The sequence below is a fragment of the Lagenorhynchus albirostris genome, chromosome 1 (genome assembly GCF_949774975.1).
Source record: "Lagenorhynchus albirostris chromosome 1, mLagAlb1.1, whole genome shotgun sequence".
Lineage (NCBI taxonomy): Eukaryota > Metazoa > Chordata > Mammalia > Artiodactyla > Delphinidae > Lagenorhynchus > Lagenorhynchus albirostris.
This window is the reverse complement of record NC_083095.1, coordinates 172513616-172533334: the sequence shown is the minus strand read 5'-3', so window position 1 is coordinate 172533334 and position 19719 is coordinate 172513616. Positions and strand designations below refer to the sequence as shown.

The 19719-nt window shown below is 36.3% G+C and overlaps 1 protein-coding gene across 3 annotated transcripts in view; it reads left to right on the top strand.

The window, feature by feature from the left end:
- The window catches only part of UPF2 (UPF2 regulator of nonsense mediated mRNA decay), a 213189-nt gene that overhangs the window by 23530 nt on the left and 169940 nt on the right, over positions 1-19719 (top strand). For all 3 annotated transcript variants that reach the window (XM_060160181.1, XM_060160189.1, XM_060160197.1), the window contains exons 5-8: positions 5286-5483; positions 5969-6118; positions 7374-7477; positions 12502-12587. In XM_060160181.1, coding sequence (XP_060016164.1) covers positions 5286-5483; positions 5969-6118; positions 7374-7477; positions 12502-12587 — 538 coding nt within the window. The remainder of the gene's footprint in view (positions 1-5285; positions 5484-5968; positions 6119-7373; positions 7478-12501; positions 12588-19719) is intronic.

Here is a 19719-nt window from a genome sequence, read left to right as displayed (position 1 = left end):
ATGAGTCTGGCTAATGGTTTATCAATTTTGTTTATCTTCTCAAAGAACCAGCTTTTAGTTTTATTGATCTTTGCTATCGTTTCCTTCATTTATTTTTCATTTATTTCTGATCTGATCTTTATGATTTCTTTCCTTCTGCTAACTTTGGGGTTTTTTGGTTCTTCTTTCTCTAATTGCTTTAGGTGCAAGGTTAGGTTGTTTATTCGAGATGTTTCCTGTTTCTTAAGGTAGGATTGTATTGCTATAAACTTCCCTCTTTGAATTCTTTTGCTGCATCCCATAGGTTTTGGGTCGTTGTGTCTCAATTGTCATTTGTTTCTAGGTATTTTTTGATTTCCTCTTTGATTTCTTCAGTGATCACTTCGTTATTAAGTAGTGCATTGTTTAGCCTCCATGTGTTTGTATTTTTTACAGATCTTTTCCTGTAATTGATATCTAGTCTCATAGTGTTGTGGTCGGAAAAGATACTTGATACAATTTCAATTTTCTTAAATTTTCCAAGGCTTGATTTGTGACCCAAGGTATGATCTATCCTGGAGAATGTTCCATGAGCACTTGAGAAAAATGTGATTCTGTTGTTTTTGGATGGAATGTCCTATAAATATCAATTAAGTGCATCTTGTTTAATGTATCATTTAAAGCTTGTGTTTCCTTATTTATTTTCATTTTGGATGATCTGTCCATTGGTGAAAGTGGGGTGTTAATGTCCCCTACTATGATTGTGTTACTGTCGATTTCCCCTGTTATGGCTCTTAGTATTTGCCTTATGTATTGAGGTGCTCCTATGTTGGTTGCGTAAATATTTACAATTGTTATATCTTCTTCTTGGATTGATCCCTTAATCATTATGTAGTGTCCTTCTTTGTCTCTTGTAATAGTCTTTATTTTAAAGTCTATTTTGTCTAATATGAGAATTGCTACTCCAGCTTTCTTTTGATTTCCATTTGCATGGAATATCTTTTTCCGTCCCCTCACTTTCAGTCTGTATGTGTCCCTAGGTCTGAAGTGGGTCTCTTGTAGACAGCATATATATGGGTCTTGTTTTTGTATCCGTTCACCCAGTGTATGTCTTTTGCTGGGAGCATTTAATCCATTTACATTTAAGATAATTATCGATATGTATGTTCCTGTTCCCATTTTCTTAATTGTTTTGGGTTTGTTATTGTAGGTCTTTTCCTTCTTTTGTGTTTCTTGCCTAGAGAAGTTCCTTTAACATTTGTTGTAAAGCTGGTTTGGTGGTGCTGAACTCTCTCAGCTTTTGCTTGTCTGTAAAGGTTTTAATTTATCCATCAAATCTGAATGAGATCCTTGCTGGGTAGAGTAATCTTGGTTGTAGGTTTTTCTCCTTCATCATTTTAAATATGTCCTGCCAGTCCCTTCTGGCTTGCAGAATTTCTGCTGAAAGATCAGCTGTTAACCTTATGGGGATTCCCTTGTGTGGTATTTTTCCCTTGCTGCTTATAATATGTTTTCTTTGTATTTAATTTTTGAGTGACTAATATGTGTCTTGGTGTGTTTCTCCTTGGATTTATCTTGTATGGGACTCTCTGTGCTTCCTGGACTTGATTAACTATTTCCTTTCCCATATTAGGGAAGTTTTCAACTATAATCTCTTCAAATATTTTCTCAGTCCCTTTTTTTTCTCTTCTTCTTCTGGGACACCTATAATTCAAATATTGGTGCGTTTAATGTTGTCCCAGAGGTCTCTGAGACTGTCCTCAGTTCTTTTCATTCTTTTTTCTTTATTCTGCTCTGCAGTAGTTATTTCCACTATTTTATCTTCCAGGTCACTTATCCGTTCTTCTGCCTCAGTTATTCTGCTATTGATCCCTTTTAGAATATTTTTAATTTTATTTATTGTAGTGTTTATCGTTGCTTGTTTCCTCTTTAGTACTTCTAGGTCCTTGTTAAATGTTTCTTGCATTTTCTCTATTCTATTTCCAAGATTTTGGATCATCTTTACTATCATTATTCTGAATTCTTTTTCAGGTAGACTGCCTATTTCCTCTTCATTTGTTAGGTCTGGTGGGTTTTTATCTTGCTCCTTCATCTGCTGTGTGTTTTTCTGTCTTCTCATTTTGCTTATCTTACTGTGTTTGGGGTCTCCTTTTTGCAGGCTGCAGGTTCATAGTTCCCGTTGTTTTTGGTGTCTGACCCCAGTCGCTAAGGTTGGTTCAGTGGGTTGTGTAAGCTTCCTGGTGGAGGGGACTAGTGCCTGTGTTCTGGTGGATGAGGCTGGATCTTGTCTTTCTGTTGGGCAGGTCCACATCTGGTGGTGTGTTTTGGGGTGTCTGTGGCCTTATGATTTTAGGCAGCCTCTCTGCTAATGGGTGGGGTTGTGTTCCTGTCTTGCTAGTTGTTTGGCATAGGGTGTCCAGCACTGTAGCTTCCTGGTCGTTGAGTGAAGCTGGGTGTTGGTGTTGAGATGGAGATCTCTGGGAGATTTTCACCGTTTGATATTACGTGGCGCTGAGAGGTCTCTTGTGGACCAGTGTCCTGTAGTAGGCTCTCCCACGTCAGAGGCACAGCACTGACTCCTGGTTGCAGCACCAAGAGCGTTTCATCCACACGCCTGCTAGTGTTGGAGGGTCTCTTGCAGAGGTGGGGGGTGGCTGTGGCTCACCGTGGGGACTAGGACACTGGCAGCAGAAGTTCTGGGAGGTACTCGTTGATGTGAGCCATCCCAGAATCTGCCATTAGCCCCACCAAAGAGCCCAGGTAGGCTCCAGTGTTGGGTTGCCTCAGGCCAAACAACCAAGGTAATTTAGTTGTTTTGCATGGTATATTATATTAAATTGTTACTCAGAACTAAAGCCTACTTTGCAGTTTTATAAAGTAAATTGTTTATCATTTTGTAAGATGAGTTACTTTCCATATTATTTCTAAGGTGTTTTAGACTTCCTTTTTGTTAAGGCTGCTAATATACTATTCTAACATATCACAAAAACTACTTGAAAAATTACTTTCGGTAGATAAATGTTAATACATTATTAATCTTAAAACTATCTGAAAATCCTATTTACTTAAAAATCTAAGAGTGAAATATTTGTAAAGTGTCCTTTTATAATACAAGAAGGTGTTTTGTATTTTACATCCTCAATAAGAAAATACCCGTTGTATACTGTGAATACATTTATGGTCCTTCCTTGGTATCTGCGGGGGATTGGTTCCAGGACCTCCAATGATGCTCAAGTCCCTCATATAAAATGGCTTAGTATTTGCATATAATCTGCACACGTCCTCCCATATACTTTAAATCATCATGTAGATTACATATAATACCTAATACAATGTAAATGTAAATACTGTGTAACAAAGTTGACAAAGTTCTGCCATCATTTTAATTTTTTATTTAAAATAAATAAATTTATTTATTTATTTATTTTTGGCTGCGTTGGGTCTTTGTTGCTACACGTGGGCTTTCTGGTTGCGGGGAGTGGGAGCTACTCTTAGTTGCGGTGCAGGGGCTTCTCGTTGCGGTGGCTTCTCTTGTTGCGGAGCATGGGCTCTAGGCATGTGGGCTTCAGTAGTTGTGGCACGTGGGCTCAGTAGTTGTGGCTCGCAGGCTCCAGAGCGCAGGCTTAGTAGTTGTGGTGCACAGGCTTAGTTGCTCCGCAGCATGTGGGATCTTCCCGGACCAGGGCTCCAACCCGTGTCTCCTGCATTGGCAGGCGGATTCTTTTTTTTTTTGCGGTACTCGGGCCTCTCACTGTTGTGGCCTCTCCCGTTGCAGAGCACAGGCTCCGGACGCGCAGGCTCTGGACGCGCAGGCTCAGCGGCCATGGCCCCCGGGCCCAGCCGCTCCGTGGCATGTGGGATCTTCCCAGACCGGGGCACGAACCCGTGTCCCCTGCATCGGCAGGCGGACTCTCAACCACTGTGCCACCAGGGAAGCCCCAAAACATCCTTTTAGTTTTTTTTTTAATTTTTTTATTTTTGGGGGGTCATCCTCTGCATCATGCAGGATTTTAGTTCCCCAGCCAGGGATCAAACCCCTGCCCCCTGCATTGAGAGCACAGAGTCTTAACCACTGGACCACCAGGGAATTCGGCAGGCAGATTCTTAACCACTGCGCCACCAGGGAAGTCCCTCTCAGGATTTTTTTGTTTTGTTTTGTTTTTGTTTTTAATTCTGGTTTCTGCTCTGTTAGATTCTTTTTTAAAAAAATAATTAATTAATTGCTTAATTTTGGGCTGCATTGGGTGTTCGTTGCTGCTCGTGGGCTTTTCTCTAGTTGCAGCGAGCGGGAACTACTCTTCCTTGCGGTGCACGGGCTTCTCATTGCGGTGGCTTCTCTTGTTGCGGAGCATGGGCTCTAGGTGCACGGGTTTCAGTAGTTGTGGCACGCGGGCTTTAGGGCGCAGGCTCAGTAGTTGTGGCGCACAGACTTAGTTGCTCTGCGGCATGTGGGATCTTCCTGGACCAGGGCTCGAACCCTTGTCTCCTGCATTGGCAGGAGGATTCTTAACCCCTGCACCACCAAGGAACCCCTCAGGGTGAATTTTAATCTGCAGGATCATTCTCTAGTTTGGAGAGATGTACAGTGAGGATAGATAAAATCATGAATGGTCTCATGATCATGAAGTAGGAAATTAGTTACTTTTAATGTTCTGAGTTTAAGAAAGTATAGTTGTATGTAAGGTAGACTGTGTGTGTGTGTGTGTGTGTGTGTGTGTGTGTTATACATGGTTTTCCACTCTCTACTGAAATATCTATGTATTTCCTCATCATTCCTTCCCTTCCTTTCCAGTTATTTATCAATTGACCATTTATGGCAATCTGTCTTATACCAAGTAAATACCAAAAGGATGGTTGCTTCTTAAGGGTTTATGATAAGATACCAAAAGGAGTGTTACTTCTTAAGGGTTTATGGTAAGATAAACCATAAACTTGTGATGATAATTATGATATAAATTGTACAGAGGGTTGCAAGTCTTAAAACAATGCTTCATAGGGGAGGTGGGACTTTAAGCTGGATGTTTAGGAATGACCAGGCTTATATATTTCTTATATTGGTTTTAAGTTTTATGAAGGTGGGCGTAATATATCAAATAGCTACTTAATCTCATATCAGTTGCTTAAAACATTTAAGAGAAAAGCATCTTTATCCTATGCTTTACTCTTGTCTGTCCTGGTTTAGAGCTTTACTTAAAACACAGTTTGTGATTTTCTGGTAAAGATTGTTACATGAACAGTTCAGAGTGCTTGTGGATTGAAGAAGCATCTGTTAATCAAAGCATTCAAGGTTTATTGGTTTTAATTCCTTGTGATTTACTTTATTGTAGAGCATGGGCCTGGAATTGATATATTTACACCTGGTAAACCTGGAGAATATGACTTGGAAGGTGGTATATGGGAGGATGAAGATGCTCGGAATTTTTATGAGAACCTCATTGATTTGAAAGCTTTTGTTCCAGCCATCTTGTTTAAAGATAATGAAAAAAGTTGTCAGAGTAAAGAGTCCAACAAGGATGATTACAAAGGTAAGTGCTGGAGGACAAATTTTTTTATATTGAAGTGCTATAAAGATTAGTTTCAAAATAATATTTGTAAATTTTTTTTATTTACTAGTTTTGTAATACGAACATTGAGTCACTAGATTAAATGAATGACAGAATAATATGGACATCTTAATTAATTTGAGTTCACTTTATCTAATCAGCTTTATCTTCCCCTCATCTTTACCACAGATCCTCATGCCATGTATGTCTCCATTCATCAATTCATCAATCCATCCATCTGTTCATTTCTTCAGTGAACAGATGGCATACAGAATCAAAGAAGTTATGGTCTTTGTTCTCAGTGAACATAATGTATTTTAAAAAATCTGAATATGTCAAATTTCTTGCCAGGTATAAATGTAGATTCTAAGACAAACGATGCAGATTTTGTGAGTCTTTGTCGTTTTTGCAGCAGGATTTCACTATGACTTTTAATTCAGAGGTACTGATTCTTTGATTTCAAACAGAGGCAAAGGAACCTAAGGATAATAAGGAGGTATCAAGTCCTGACGATTTGGAGCTTGAGTTGGAGAACCTAGAGATTAATGATGACACTTTGGAGCTAGAGGGTGGAGATGAAGGTGAAGATCTTACAAAGAAACTTCTTGATGAGCAAGGTAAACACTTTTGCCAAAAATTTTAATTTTTGACTAGTTGTTTTTTTTTTAAATGTCTGTTTTATTTTATTTATTTTTGGCCACGCTCTGCAACTTGTGGGATGTTAGTTCCCTGACCAGCGATTGAACATGGTCCCTTGGCAGTGAGAGCACGGAGTCCTAAATGCTGGACTGCTGGGGAATTCCCAAGTTTTGATTAGTGTTTCTACACAAAGCCCTCGCCTGAGAATATGGGTCTTTACTCTTTTATTCCTTGTTTTCCTGTTGTTTCTAGGCTATCACTTTTTTGGAATTTGATTTGGAACAGAAATACTACATGTCCTATATTATGTGACTACAAACTTTAGTGATAATCTGAATGTTAATATATATTTCTTACACTTCTCTACTTGCTAGCATTGTCCTTAATGTATTCTAATGCTGATATAATGTTTACAGTCTTAACATAAGTGTATTTGAAAGTTGAGAGTTAAAAAGACAATTAGTATATCAGTTCATCTGTGGTAATTTTATCTTTATAATTGAGTAATGTTTTATATTTAGTAATAAAATTATCACATTGTTAATTATTTCCTGAATACTTCCCATCAAGTTTCTTTATTAGTTAGGATTTTTTATTAGAAAGATACCTTCTGTCAGTATTGCCTGTCTCTCTATGGGCTTCATTGTTTCCTACTGCAGATTCTGTTTATCCATGTCATGAAGGGAGTGAGGCATGGCTGGAGGCTACCCTTGGCTCAAACCAGTTAGTGACATCAGAAGAAAAGGGGCTTGTCTCTCACTGTCTGTGTATAAGCCTCATGGAAGGACTTGGCTAGTCCTGTGTCATGCTTGCCTGTGGCCGAGAGGAGTGGTGGTGTCTGTGCTTGGGCAGCACCCTTCCCCATCAGAATCCCATGGATTGCCTTCGAGGGCAAGCGATGATCGTACTGTTAATTGAAGACATGGGAGAAGGGATGCATGACAGATGAAAATAGCAGATCTACTATAAAACTACATGCAACTTATGACTTATCATGTAAAAGTTTGCCTTTTTATAGTTGATATCTGAAAGACAGTAGTGATTTAGGGTTATGATTCTAAAGATACCCACACTTTCTAGGGTAATATCTCAAAAAATGCTTCATTTTTTCATGAGTAAGAAAAGTGCTCTAGATTATCTATGCCCCAGATAACTTCTTACTGGATGTTTTTATTCTTATATTGTCTATGTATATATATTTTTAAACCTGTTTAAAAACGAATTTCATGTTAGAACAAGAGGATGAAGAAGCCAGCACTGGATCTCATCTCAAGCTCATAGTAGATGCTTTTCTCCAGCAGTTGCCCAACTGTGTCAACCGTGATCTGATAGACAAGGTATGATTGCCTCTGTGTGACTTTACTCAAGCATGTAGACCTTGTAGGATAGCTTGAATTAGGAACGTCTATGGTTTTTGGACTGTTGTGGCTGTAGAATGAACCATTTCTTCAAATGGAATCTAATATGGGAATTCAAAATAAACACATACAGTGGTAGCCAATTTGTAGATGTTGTGTTTGGGGGTGGAACTGTCTCTAGAATCCTGTTAGCTTGACACCTCTGCCCTTCACATAGGGATTCCTCAGTGTGGGAAATACTGTGTTAGACCAGAAGTTCTTAAAGTATGCTCTGTAGATTCCTGGTGTCTTCTGAGGCACTTTCAGGGGTCTGTAAGGTCAAAACTCTTTCCATACTAATACTAGGATTTTTTTTCCCCACTTTTTCACTGTTTTTGACATTTGCAAAAGTGGTGATGGGTAAAGCTGCTGGCATTTTAACACGAATCAAGCTGCATGGGTAGCAGACTGTACTAGTAGCCACTGCCGTGCATTTGCAATTAAAAGAACAATGCTACTTTCACTTAGATGAATCCATTAAAATTGGAGTAATTTTGTTTCATTTCAGTCTTTGAGTACACTTCCTTTTTTTTGTGTGTGTGTGTGCGGTACGCGGGCCTCTCACCATTGTGGCCTCTCCCGCTGCGGAGCACAGGCTCCGGACGCACAGGCTTAGCGGCCATGGCTCACGGGCCCAGCCGCTCCGCGGCATGTGGGATCTTCCCGGACCGGGGCACGAACCCGTGTTCCCTGCATTGGCAGGCGGACTCTCAATCACTGCGCCACCAGGGAAGCCCAAGTACACTTCCTTTTAACTTGATAAAATAAGAAGGACGTGTAAAGCACATATACTATCTCTAAGTTGCCTCGAGGAAAGGTTGCCTCAATCATTTGTGTGATTGAGTTGCAAGCTAAACTAGTTGCTTTTTACATAGAATACTGTTTTTACTTGAAAGAACTGATGGACAAACTGTGGTTATTCAGACGTGGGTGTTTAGCAGACATTTTTCTAACATGAACAGGTGAGCCTCTCACTTCAAGGGAAACAACTAAAAGTATTTATTGCCAGTGGATAAATTTGACTTTCCAGCAAAAATTAGAATTTTGGAAAACTTCTGTTCACCACCATAAGCTTGACATCTTCCCAGTTCTTTTCTGAAGAGGCTTTATTGGTGAGACTTTTCTGATAAGATGAGTGGTGATGTCAAATAATGTAATTTAAAAATACTGTGTAAGTGTTTGGAAGATCTGCATAGCTCAGTGAACCATTGTTCTGAATTACCAGTACATAAGGTCAACAAAATCTTGATTGGATATTAAAAATTCACTCAGTGCAAGATAGACCAATGGATTTTAACCTAGCAGAGCATGAGAAGTTGATTGATACAGTTTCAGATTTCACATTGCAACTGATGTTTAAGAAACTACCACTTGTCAAGTTTTGGTGAAGTATCAAAGAATATCTATAATTACTGAAAACAATATTAAAATATGCCTCCCTTTCCAGCTACATATATGTGTGAAACTGGAGTTTCTTTTTTTTTTTTTAATAAACTTATTTATTTATTTTTGGCTGCATTGGGTCTCTGTTGCTGCGTACAGGCTTTCTCTAGTTGTGGCACGTGGACTTGTTGCAGAGCACGGGCTCCAGGTGCTTGGGCTTCAGTAGTTGCAGCATGTGGGCTCAGTAGTTGTGGTGCACGGGCTTAGCTGCTCCACCACATGTGGGATCCTCCTGGACCAGGGCTCGAACCCGTGTCCCCTGCATTGGCAAGTGGATTCTTAACCACTGCACCACCAGAGAAGTCCCTGGAGTTTCTTCATATACTTCATCCAAAACAACATGTCACAACAGATTGAGTGCAGAAATAGATACGAGAATCTATAGATATGAGAATCTAAGGTATCTTCTAGAAGAATACCACTCTTCTGTCACTAAATTTTTTTTTCATTAAAAAAAATTTCCAAAAAATGTTAACAACTAATAGATTTATTGGTATTTTTATGTGAATTAATATTTTGAAAATTTCTCAGTTTTAACTTCTAAAAACAGTAACTGCTGATAAACATATTAACCCACAAAAACAAAGTTCTTTCAGGTCCTTAATAATTTTTAAGAGTGTAGAACACTCTTGAGACCCAAAGTTTGAAAATCATTGCTTTAAATCATTTTTAAGTCAAGGTGTAATGTAATCTTTTATCCTTTTTTCTCCCCATAATGTATTGAGGGTTCCCTATAGAGTACTACAGACATCAAGTTGTTTTTTGACTTTCAGCTTGTTTAGCTCTTCTACAAATAATTTAGATGTGTTTCAGTAACTATTCATATAATCAAATAGGCTTGAAAAAAATTCAAAATTGGCTAATCACCTCTTGGAGTAATTAGGTCAATGTACAGTTTTCAAAAACTTAGTAATTACAACATTTATTTCTGTTTTCTGAAGAGATAGTCTCTTTTTTCTTTCATCTGTAGAATATAGCAGAGACTACCTTTTAAACAACTGCTTATTTTCCTAAGGTTGGGATATGATTGAATTTTTCCCCAGCTAAATTTTCATATATTCACTGGATATCAGCAGGATGAGAGATACCTTGACATGCCTGCCACACCCTTGCAGCCGTTTTGAGTGCTATCCTGAAAGTTGAGTGGGAAGATCTCATGTGAATCTGTATTGGAAAGTACCCTGCAGTGCCCAGCTCAGTAATGACCATATGTTAACTTCTGGGTTAGCTCTTAGAGGTTCAGATGGAAAATAGGAGGTTACCCTGCCCTGTTGGACCCCAGTAGGTTCCTCCTGGGAGTCAGCTTCCTCATGAAAGGAATTTTTTCCATCTATATTGGCAGAGTTCCAAATGGCTTAAGAGGGAAAAGTAGTTGGAAAATAGAAAAATCTAAGAATTCTTTTGAATTCAATACTTATGTAACAATATATGACCTGAAGTGAAGATTTCTTTTAGGTGACTTCTGCAGGTAATGTCATTCATTGTGATGCTTATTTCTGCATGCATTTGATGATCAGAAGAGTTTATTTTTACTTAAAAAAATAAAAAAGGATTGTTGAACTGTCTTTCATTTACTTACAACGTTTTGAAACAAGTTTTCAAAAACTGCTTGTTGAGTTGTCAGGCAGCACTTGTAACCCGGGCAGACAGACACCACACCAGTGATTCCTTTGCTTTCATTTCTCCCCAAAGGGCAGGGCTGGTTAAATCTAAGAATTAATATACATGTGAAGCTTTTTTTTTCTTTTTAATTTCCTCAAATTTATTAATTCTGGCAGTTTTCATGTAGTCTTTTATTCATTTATTCTACGTATTTATTGAGCCACCACTATGTGTACCAGGCATTTACATGTTTACGAACTCCTAATCTGCAGAGTTTTGAGCATTGTAGTTTTTTTCCATCTAACTGGCCTTTGATTATTGTGGTAGGAAAAGTGTTCATTGCCTGTTAAAGGATAATGTTCTAAAATAGTTATTGAAGTACATCTTATTTTTTTGTTTCCTAATTTATGTTGAAACATAGGCCATTATTAGCCATTAAAATTTTTTCTGTATATTTTTCAAAAAATGTTGATTTGAGGGGTGTGTGTGTGTGTGTGTGTGTGTGAAGTTTTCCAGTGTTAACCAGTTTTCTTTTCTGAGTACATGACCTTTGGGATTTTTATTATACTAGTCCAGAATTTTTCAGTGTTTCATATGGGTGAATTACTTGAAGGAACTTTAGTATATTTTCAGCTTTTCTCTTTGTTATTCTAATTAGCTGTAAGAAGCTTTAATATTATACAATAGAAACTTTAATAAAATATATTATACTCCCTTTACAAGCAGAAGGAAAAATTTACATTGGTTTTACTTTTGACTAATAGTGACAGTTTCAATCTTGGTGAATACTTTCAATGTGAGTTAGTTTCCTGGGTTTGAATCTAATCACCATTAGTTGTGTCATTTTTTTCAGCAAAAGTTTTAATCAAATGGAAGGTGTTTCAGTGAGTGTATTGTTGAAGAGTTGAACCCCTTTGTAGGGAAGTCTGAGGATCTTTGTTACCTGATCCTCAAATCTACCTAAAGATTGGGATTAATGATAAAATAATCATGCGAACCTATGGAAGGAAAATACTTGAGGTACCCAAAAGGATATTTGATAATAGTTTTTTTCTTTTTAAAGTATAACTTAAACTTGTTATTTTCTTAAACCATATATATTGAAAATCTTTGATAATGTTTAAAAAATATATATACCTATATTTAAAAAATACCAACTACTCATAGTTTTGTTTTCTAATGGCTTCCCGGAACATACACTTCTTGTAGCTTTTCTTCTACACTTATATTAGATGTTAGACATATTGATGAAATATTGAACACATTTTCGTTATTAAAATATAGAATAGTGGATTGCTATACTAAATAATAATTATGGGTATTTATTGTAGTCCTATGATGTGGTTTCTTTAGTTTGTTACCAGATCTGACTGTTGACATTTTTACTCAGTGTTGAAGCACTTACTCTTACACGTTTCTAGGGATAATCTGTGTCTATGTCTCATACGTAGTTGGTCTTTATTCTTTTTTGGTTATCCTTATTAGCATTAGTAATTTTCTTGGTTCCTGGCTTCTTGTTACTTTGTACATTTTACCAGAAAACTTAACTGGTATTAACATTGATTTATGAGATCAAAAGCATGGATTGTACATTTCATATAGTTATTTGGATTGTACATTTCATATAGTTATTTGCCAAACATGTCATGGTGGGTCTTCAATCTACTCACTTGAAGTTCTGTTTCTAACACTAGGTTGCAATTAAAAAGTTTATGAAACATATATTTTGAGATATATAAGGAGAGAGGAGTTTAAGCTTAGTGATCTTTAAAGTTTGGGATATGCTTATAATACTAGTGTCTTAAAACCTTTGTGAACTGTTTAGGAACTATTAGAAATCATTGTAGCATGCAGAGTTTCTGCTTTCAGTAGCTAAATGGAGATTTTTTTAAGAAAAAAGTTTGCTTTTTCTCCTATAGGCAGCAATGGATTTTTGCATGAACATGAACACAAAAGCAAATAGGAAGAAGCTGGTCCGGGCGCTCTTTATAGTTCCCAGACAAAGGTAGGTAAAAAAAAAAAAAAAAAAGTAATTTCTTAGTGTTTTTACCCTGCAATGATGATTGTAAGGTCTAAGTTCTTGTTTATTTATCTCTTAGAAAATATCCCTTGTCAACAGAACTTATTATCATTGTTGTTAGCATATTTTCTAGAACTTATTTCTCATTGATTTTTGTTCATGAGCTCTAGTGGGAATATTTCTTCTGATGCTTTCTTGTTATTTTGAGAGAAAAAATTTAAGAATTATAGGAACTTAAGTAACTTAATCATTGCTAGAAGCAACTTGTTTACACTTTTGCCTCTAAGGAGAAAAAATAATAAATGGTATATCTTTTTTTGGAGAGTTTTTATTTTATAGAAAGATCAGACTAAATTGATTGTATCTAATTTTTAAGAGTTGTGTTTAAATGAAAATTTTCAAGTTTTTTTTTGTAATTATGCTGGTTTGGACTTGGAAGTCACATTAGTGATTATGTTGCTGGTAATTCAAGAAATTATGAATAATGCTGGTAGACAATTCTAATGCTCTAACTTACACTAAATTAAAACCCCTACTTCACCCGCATATTTTAGGACCACAACAGGTCATAGATTGTTGACCTTAGGAACCTGGAGGAGATCCATTTCTGTTTATTCAACAGTGAATAATCAAAGGATTTTGTTAGCTATTATCATGATTACATACATCATAGCTAAGATATATACTTTCCCCAGAAGATACGGATTCTGAGGGATTTCACTAAAGATTTCTTAAGCAAAATTTTAATTTGCTTCATTCATTGGTCTCTTAAATGGTAACATTTCGCAGTGAAACCAGATCACTACTTTTTTCCTTTATATTGGTTTTTATCTCCTTGTCAGCAGCATTAATGAGCATTTGTTTTTTCATTTTAGTGGGACAAGGGAGATGGAATGTGCTAATATAGTGAGTAGATAATTCAGAATTATCTAATTGAGAAAATCATAGATGAATTATTTTTATTATGTAAAATTATATTCTGCATTTCATCAAATCTGAGGTGCCGTCAGTTATGAGGTGCATCATTATTTCATGTACAACTAAGAAAGAAAAGAATATTGCCAGTTACTTTTAAGCCTTTGATTGTGAGACACATTTTACTTTCAAACTCAAAATTTCAAACTCCAAAATTTTTTTCCTTAATATTTTGGACCAGTTTTTTAAAGTGATTCTTTTCTTTACCTATACAGTGGAGTGTTTACTTTCATAGTTTTCTTTTCAACTGTTTATTTGAATGAAGAAACGTAGTAACAATTATCTGGACTTCTAGCATAGAATGAACCAAATTTAGCAAAAATAAAAGGCTTTGTTAACAAAAGAAATTATGCAGTAATATTAAATAGTTTACTTATAAGAGAGCATCTTGTCTCCCTTTATCCCCATTCCTTCCCACTCCCTCACCCTAGAGAAAACTCCTGAAAAACTATATACTATTACTTGGTTTTAGGCCAGTTACATCCTTTATAACTGGATTTATCTGCTTAGCTCAGCAGTTGGCTGCAAATTAGAAGTAGTTGGAATCTGCTAGAAACAGACTTGAAAGTAGTAGGAAGTGACAATTATGGTTTGAGAGGAGAGAAAAAAATAAAGATACAAGTGCTTAAAATGTATATCCTTTTGGAGCTATGAGGAAGAGACCACATAGTCTTATATACCTGAAATATATAAATATAATAATTTAGGTTTCTTATATTCAGCCTGAGTGATCAGGAAAGGTTAAATTATGTTCTAAAATTTATTCATTAACTAAGGGTCTACTCTATACTGTGATTAGTGCTGGAGATACAGTGGTGAACAAGACAGATTCAACTCGTATTCATGCAGCTTACAGTTTCGAGAGGAAGAAAGAGAATTCTAAGTGCAGTTGACAGGAAGAATCCCAGCATGTTTTGAAGTACGTAACACGGGGAACTGATTGACTTAGTCTCGGCAGTAAGAGAAGGCTGCCTGGAACAAGGGTCATTTAATCCAAGACCTGAGAAAGGAATGAGCTAGGTGAGGGATGGATGAGGAGAGGGAACGTAGAAAGCATTTCTGATAGAGGCAACAGAACCAGAGACAGGAAAGGTCACGCATCAGAACTACTGAAAAAACCTGTTTCTTGGTTTCCCTGGACATTGTTGTCTAGACTAAGCTGCAGGAGGGAGGCCATGTTTACTTCTTTATCCTCAGCACTGAGCACAATGCCGCACAGACAGAAGGTGATAAACTTATGTAACCTGGTATTTACAATGCCCTTACTCATCTAGCCCCTTTTCAGCTTCTTCAGTCGTCATTCTAGCCACTCTTGGAAAATCCTGATCTGTAACGATTTCTTGAATACCCTTTGTTCTCTGCTTCCAAGCCTCTGCTTTCTACTCTATCTGGGATATCCTGTATTTTTCCACCAAAAAATCTCCAGTCTTGAACTCTTAGCGTAAGAGTTATCGTCTCTGAACAACCATCTTTATTTCCCTAACATATATATAGGTGCTCTTTAATAGACTTTCGACTTAATGTCTTCATACATACAAAGAATTCGGCACGTTACATTAGGCATATTGGGTCAGTGTTGGTTTGCGCCTGTACCCCTATGAAACTGTAAAAATATGGGCCCTTTAAAAGAGGACTAGATCTTTTCATTTTGAACATCTGCAACATCAGCTGTAGTGTTTGATACACAGTAAGGGCTTGAAAATATTTGGTGAATTAATATTGGTCATATGCAAATTTAAAATTTTATTTAAAAAATAAGTAATGCACTCACAGGACTCAGAACACTGAAGTATATAGAACATTGTGCTGAAAATTATCTTTCCTATCCTTGTCTCCCCCTCTACCCAATTCCTACTCCTCCCAGTAGGAAACCGCTGTCTTGATTCTTGCATCCTTCCAAAGTTTCTTTTGCATGTGCAAGAACATGCGAACATTCTTATATTTCCTGCTTTTTTACACAAGGGCAACTTCTTATACCTATTGTTCTGAACTTTACTGTTTTCACTTAACAGTATATCTTGGAAATCTTTTCAGGTCTATACATAAAGATTTCTATTGTTCTTTTTAAAGCTGCAGTGTTTCTTTTTATGAATGTACTGTATTTAACCACTTTGGACTTCCAGTCTTTGCCATTACAAACAGCCCTGTATTTGTATAATACCTTTCCTTTCTTCTTCCTCCTCTTCATTATATTAGCTAGTGGTTTATTCATTTTAGTTTTTTTCACACACACACACACACACACACACACACACAGCCCAGCCTCTAGATTATCTATGTATTTATTCTACTGTTTTACTGTTTTCTTACTCATTATTTTTGGATTTTATCTTTATTTTCTTCTTTTTTGGTTTCTTTAATTCATTTTGTTCCTTTTTTGGCATTTATATTATATATTGCTGTCCTCTGACCCTGGTTTTAGCTGTATCTCTTAGTTCTGACATGTGGTGATTTCTATTTTTATGTTTTCTGGAAATTCTCCAATTTCAGTTTGTTTTTACATTGTTACCTAAGGAGATATTTGAGAGAGTTTTGAAATTTCCAGGTAGTGGGACTTTTTTGTTTTGTTTTCTGGTTAATCATATTTTTATTGCACTGTGATTAGAGAATACTGTGTTACTTGTGCTTTATGGAATTTTTAAAAATTTTCTTGTGTCCTATTATGTAGTCAGTTTTCATGAACATTCCACAAACATTTTTGGAAAAAGGGGCGCCTCTCTCTTTGTGTGGCATCTCCCTCCCCTCCTCCCAAAGGACATGGATCCTAGTGAATGTCTTTATTCTTCTCTATGGCCAGGATTCCCTCCTTTATCCATTTAGCCCCTCCAGCCTGAGCCGACTATAAAAACCAGAATGAATCATTTTATAGTTACTTGAGTGCCTATGACTGTGAGGACCCGAAGGTTTTATATGTGTGTATATGTGGTAGAGAATTTAAGCTGTCTTACCTAGTTTGTATAGTTTGGTTTAGGAAGCACTAAACTAGATAACTCTTTAAGGTTTTTACAGTTCTTTTCTTTAAAAAAAGCAAAAACAAAAAAAACAGGGTTTATTGGAATATAATTCACATAACCATACAGTTCACCCATTTGAAGTATACAGTTCAGTGTTTTAAATATATTCAACTATCACAACAATAAAATTTGAAAACATTTTTGTCCCCCTAAAAGAAACCTTATATCTATTAGCAGGCAGTTCCATTCCCTCCCTGCCCACTCTCTCTCCTGTCCTAAGAAACCACTAATCTACTTTCAGTCTCTATGGAGTTACCTATTCTGGGTATTTCCTGTAAATGAAATCATAAAATATGTGACCTTTTGTGCCTGACTTCTTTCGCTTAGTAGGTTTTCAAGATTGATCCATATCATAGCATGTATTAAAATTTCCTTCTTTTTAAAGGCTGAATAATATTTCATTGTATAGATATATACCACGTTTTGTTTACCCATTTGTCAGTTGACGGACATTTGAGTTGTTTCCACTTTTTAGCTATTATGAATATGCCGTTGTGACTCTTTTGTGTACAAGTTTTTGTGTGGTCTTTGTTTTCAGTTCTCTTGAGTATATACCTATGAGTGGAATTGCTGTGTTTTAGGGTAACTATGTTTAACATTTTTAGTAACCACTAAACTATTTTTCGCAGTGGCTGCATTTTACATTCCCAACAGCAATGTGTGAAGGTTCCAGTTTTTCCATATCCTTACCAACAGTTGTTGTTGTCCCCGTTTTGATTATAGCCATCTTAGTGTGTAGTGGAATCTTATCTCATTGTGGTTTTGATTTGCATTTCTCTAATGGCTAATTATTTTGAGCATTTTTTCATGTGCTCATTGGCCATTTGTATGTCTTTGGAAAATGTTCTGTTCAAATCCTTTACCTCCTTTTAAGTTGTATTATTTGTCTTTTTATTATTGTTGTATGAGTTCTTTATATATACTTTGTGCACGTCTCTTATCAGATATAATTTGCAGATGGTTTCTTTCATTCTGTGAGTTGTCTTTCACTTTCTTGGTATCATTTGCAGCACAAAAGTTTTAAAAATTGATTTATTCCATCTTTACAGTTCTTAAATGTCTGATGTGGAGCACTGTTTTAACTTTCAGTTGTGTTCTTCCTTCATTAAATAAACAGTGGTTAAAAAAAATCTCAAAAGGCTGGCATTATATCTCTTAGCCTGTTAATTTGAAGGAATCCACAGAAATGAAATCTACTAGAAACCTCCTTAATTATATATTTATATATCATCCTACAGTTAATTTGTAGTATAACTGTCCACACATGAAATTTCACATAAAGTGCTTACATCTTTTAAAAAAAATTTCATTGAAGTATAGTTGATTTACAATGTTAATTTCTGCTGTACAGCCAAGTGACTCAGTTATACATGTATATATTCTTTTTCATATTTTCCATTCTGGTTTATCACAGGATATTGATATTTCCCTGTACTATACAGTAGGGCCTTGTTGTTTATCCATCCCATATATACTAGTTTGCATCTGCTAATCCCAAGTGCCCAACCCTTCCCTCCCCAACCTGACCTCACCTTTGGCAACCACAGGTCTGTTCTCTACGTCTGTGAGCCTGTTTATGTTTTGTTTCATAGATGTATTCATTTGTGTTGTAGTTTAGATTCCACATATGATACCATATGGTATTTGTCTTTCTCTGTCTGACTTACTTCGCTTAGTATGATAATCTCTAGGTCCATCCATGTTGCTACAGATGGCCGAGTAGTATTCCACTGTATATATGTACCACATCTTCTTTATCCATTCATCTGTCCATGGACATTTAGGTTGTTTCCATGTCTTGGCTATTGTACAAGCTGCTATGAACATAGGGATGCATGTATCTTTTCAAATTATAGTTTTGTCTGGGTGTATGCCCGGCAGTGGGATTGCTGGATCATATGACATAAAGTGCTTACATCTTAAGTATATGTGTATATCCACACCTAGATCAAGATAGAGAACATTCCTAGCCCCTCCAGAGGTTCCCTCACCTAAGCAAACTTTCAGGTGTAAAGTCAGCCAGAATCAGGGAGCGTACCTAAGCATCTCTTAGTTCCTTGTTTTGAATATAGATGGACCTGGTATTGGTTTTAGTGACTTTGAAGCCATATGGATTTTGCCGTGTTTTAGCAGATGGATGTATGTTCAGAATCTCTTTACATTAATATAAACAGAATATTCTTCAGAGGTAAAGTGCTTCACTTAAGTCTTGGACAGCTTTTCCTGATCCATCTTTTAGGAGCATTTGCTGGAGTTTTTGTGAGAGTCTTTATAATTTGACCTCCCCTTGCTAAAAAATGAGAAACTGAGTTTTGGGAAATCTGTTAGCATGTTGCACCACTTGATGGCACTGTTGAATTGGGAATGTGAATGTTGTGGAAAAAGTCATCGGAGCATTTGGTTGTCAGTTTCAGAGTAAATGATCCCAGTCTTTTGTTTATTATATTTTCTCTTTTTTGAATCGTCATCTGCTTTGGTGTTTCCTATGAAGAAAAACCTTTGTATTCTTTAATTGAACAGTAACAGTGTTCTTTCACATTAATTTTTTTCTAGACATTTTTGAGCACAGATATAATTAATAGCTTTCAACAGTTAAATTCTTTAGATTTTAAAGAGACAGAAAAAAGCTGGACTTTTTTTTGAAAGCTGATTGATTACGAAATAAAAGCCTTTAAGATTCCTTTTTTTTCCCCCTCAGGAACAAAAGTATGCTATCCTGCTTTCCTGTTCTTACTTGTAGTTAGTAACTGGATGTTTACTTAGTTGATGATCATTAACTGCTTGTAGGATACTTAAATGTGTGATTTAGGAGACCTTGAAAGTATAAGCAAGGTTTTATTATTATTTAAGAAAAAAACACTCTTTTTAAATGGTTCACTCATTAATTGTTGGTAAAAATAATTATCACTCTCAGAAGATTATAAAATTCAGTTTTCAGAGGAAGGGTCTAACTTTATTTTCTAGTTCACTTTTAGAAAAGTCAAATAAAATAAAATATATATCTAGCTTAAAATTTAACACAGAAATTTGCTTTTTATGTTGATTAAAGTGTTTTATAACTTTCATGTGATTGATATAGCATTTAGCACTCCATTCCATTTGGGCTTGCATTTGTAGGAAGGTGGAAA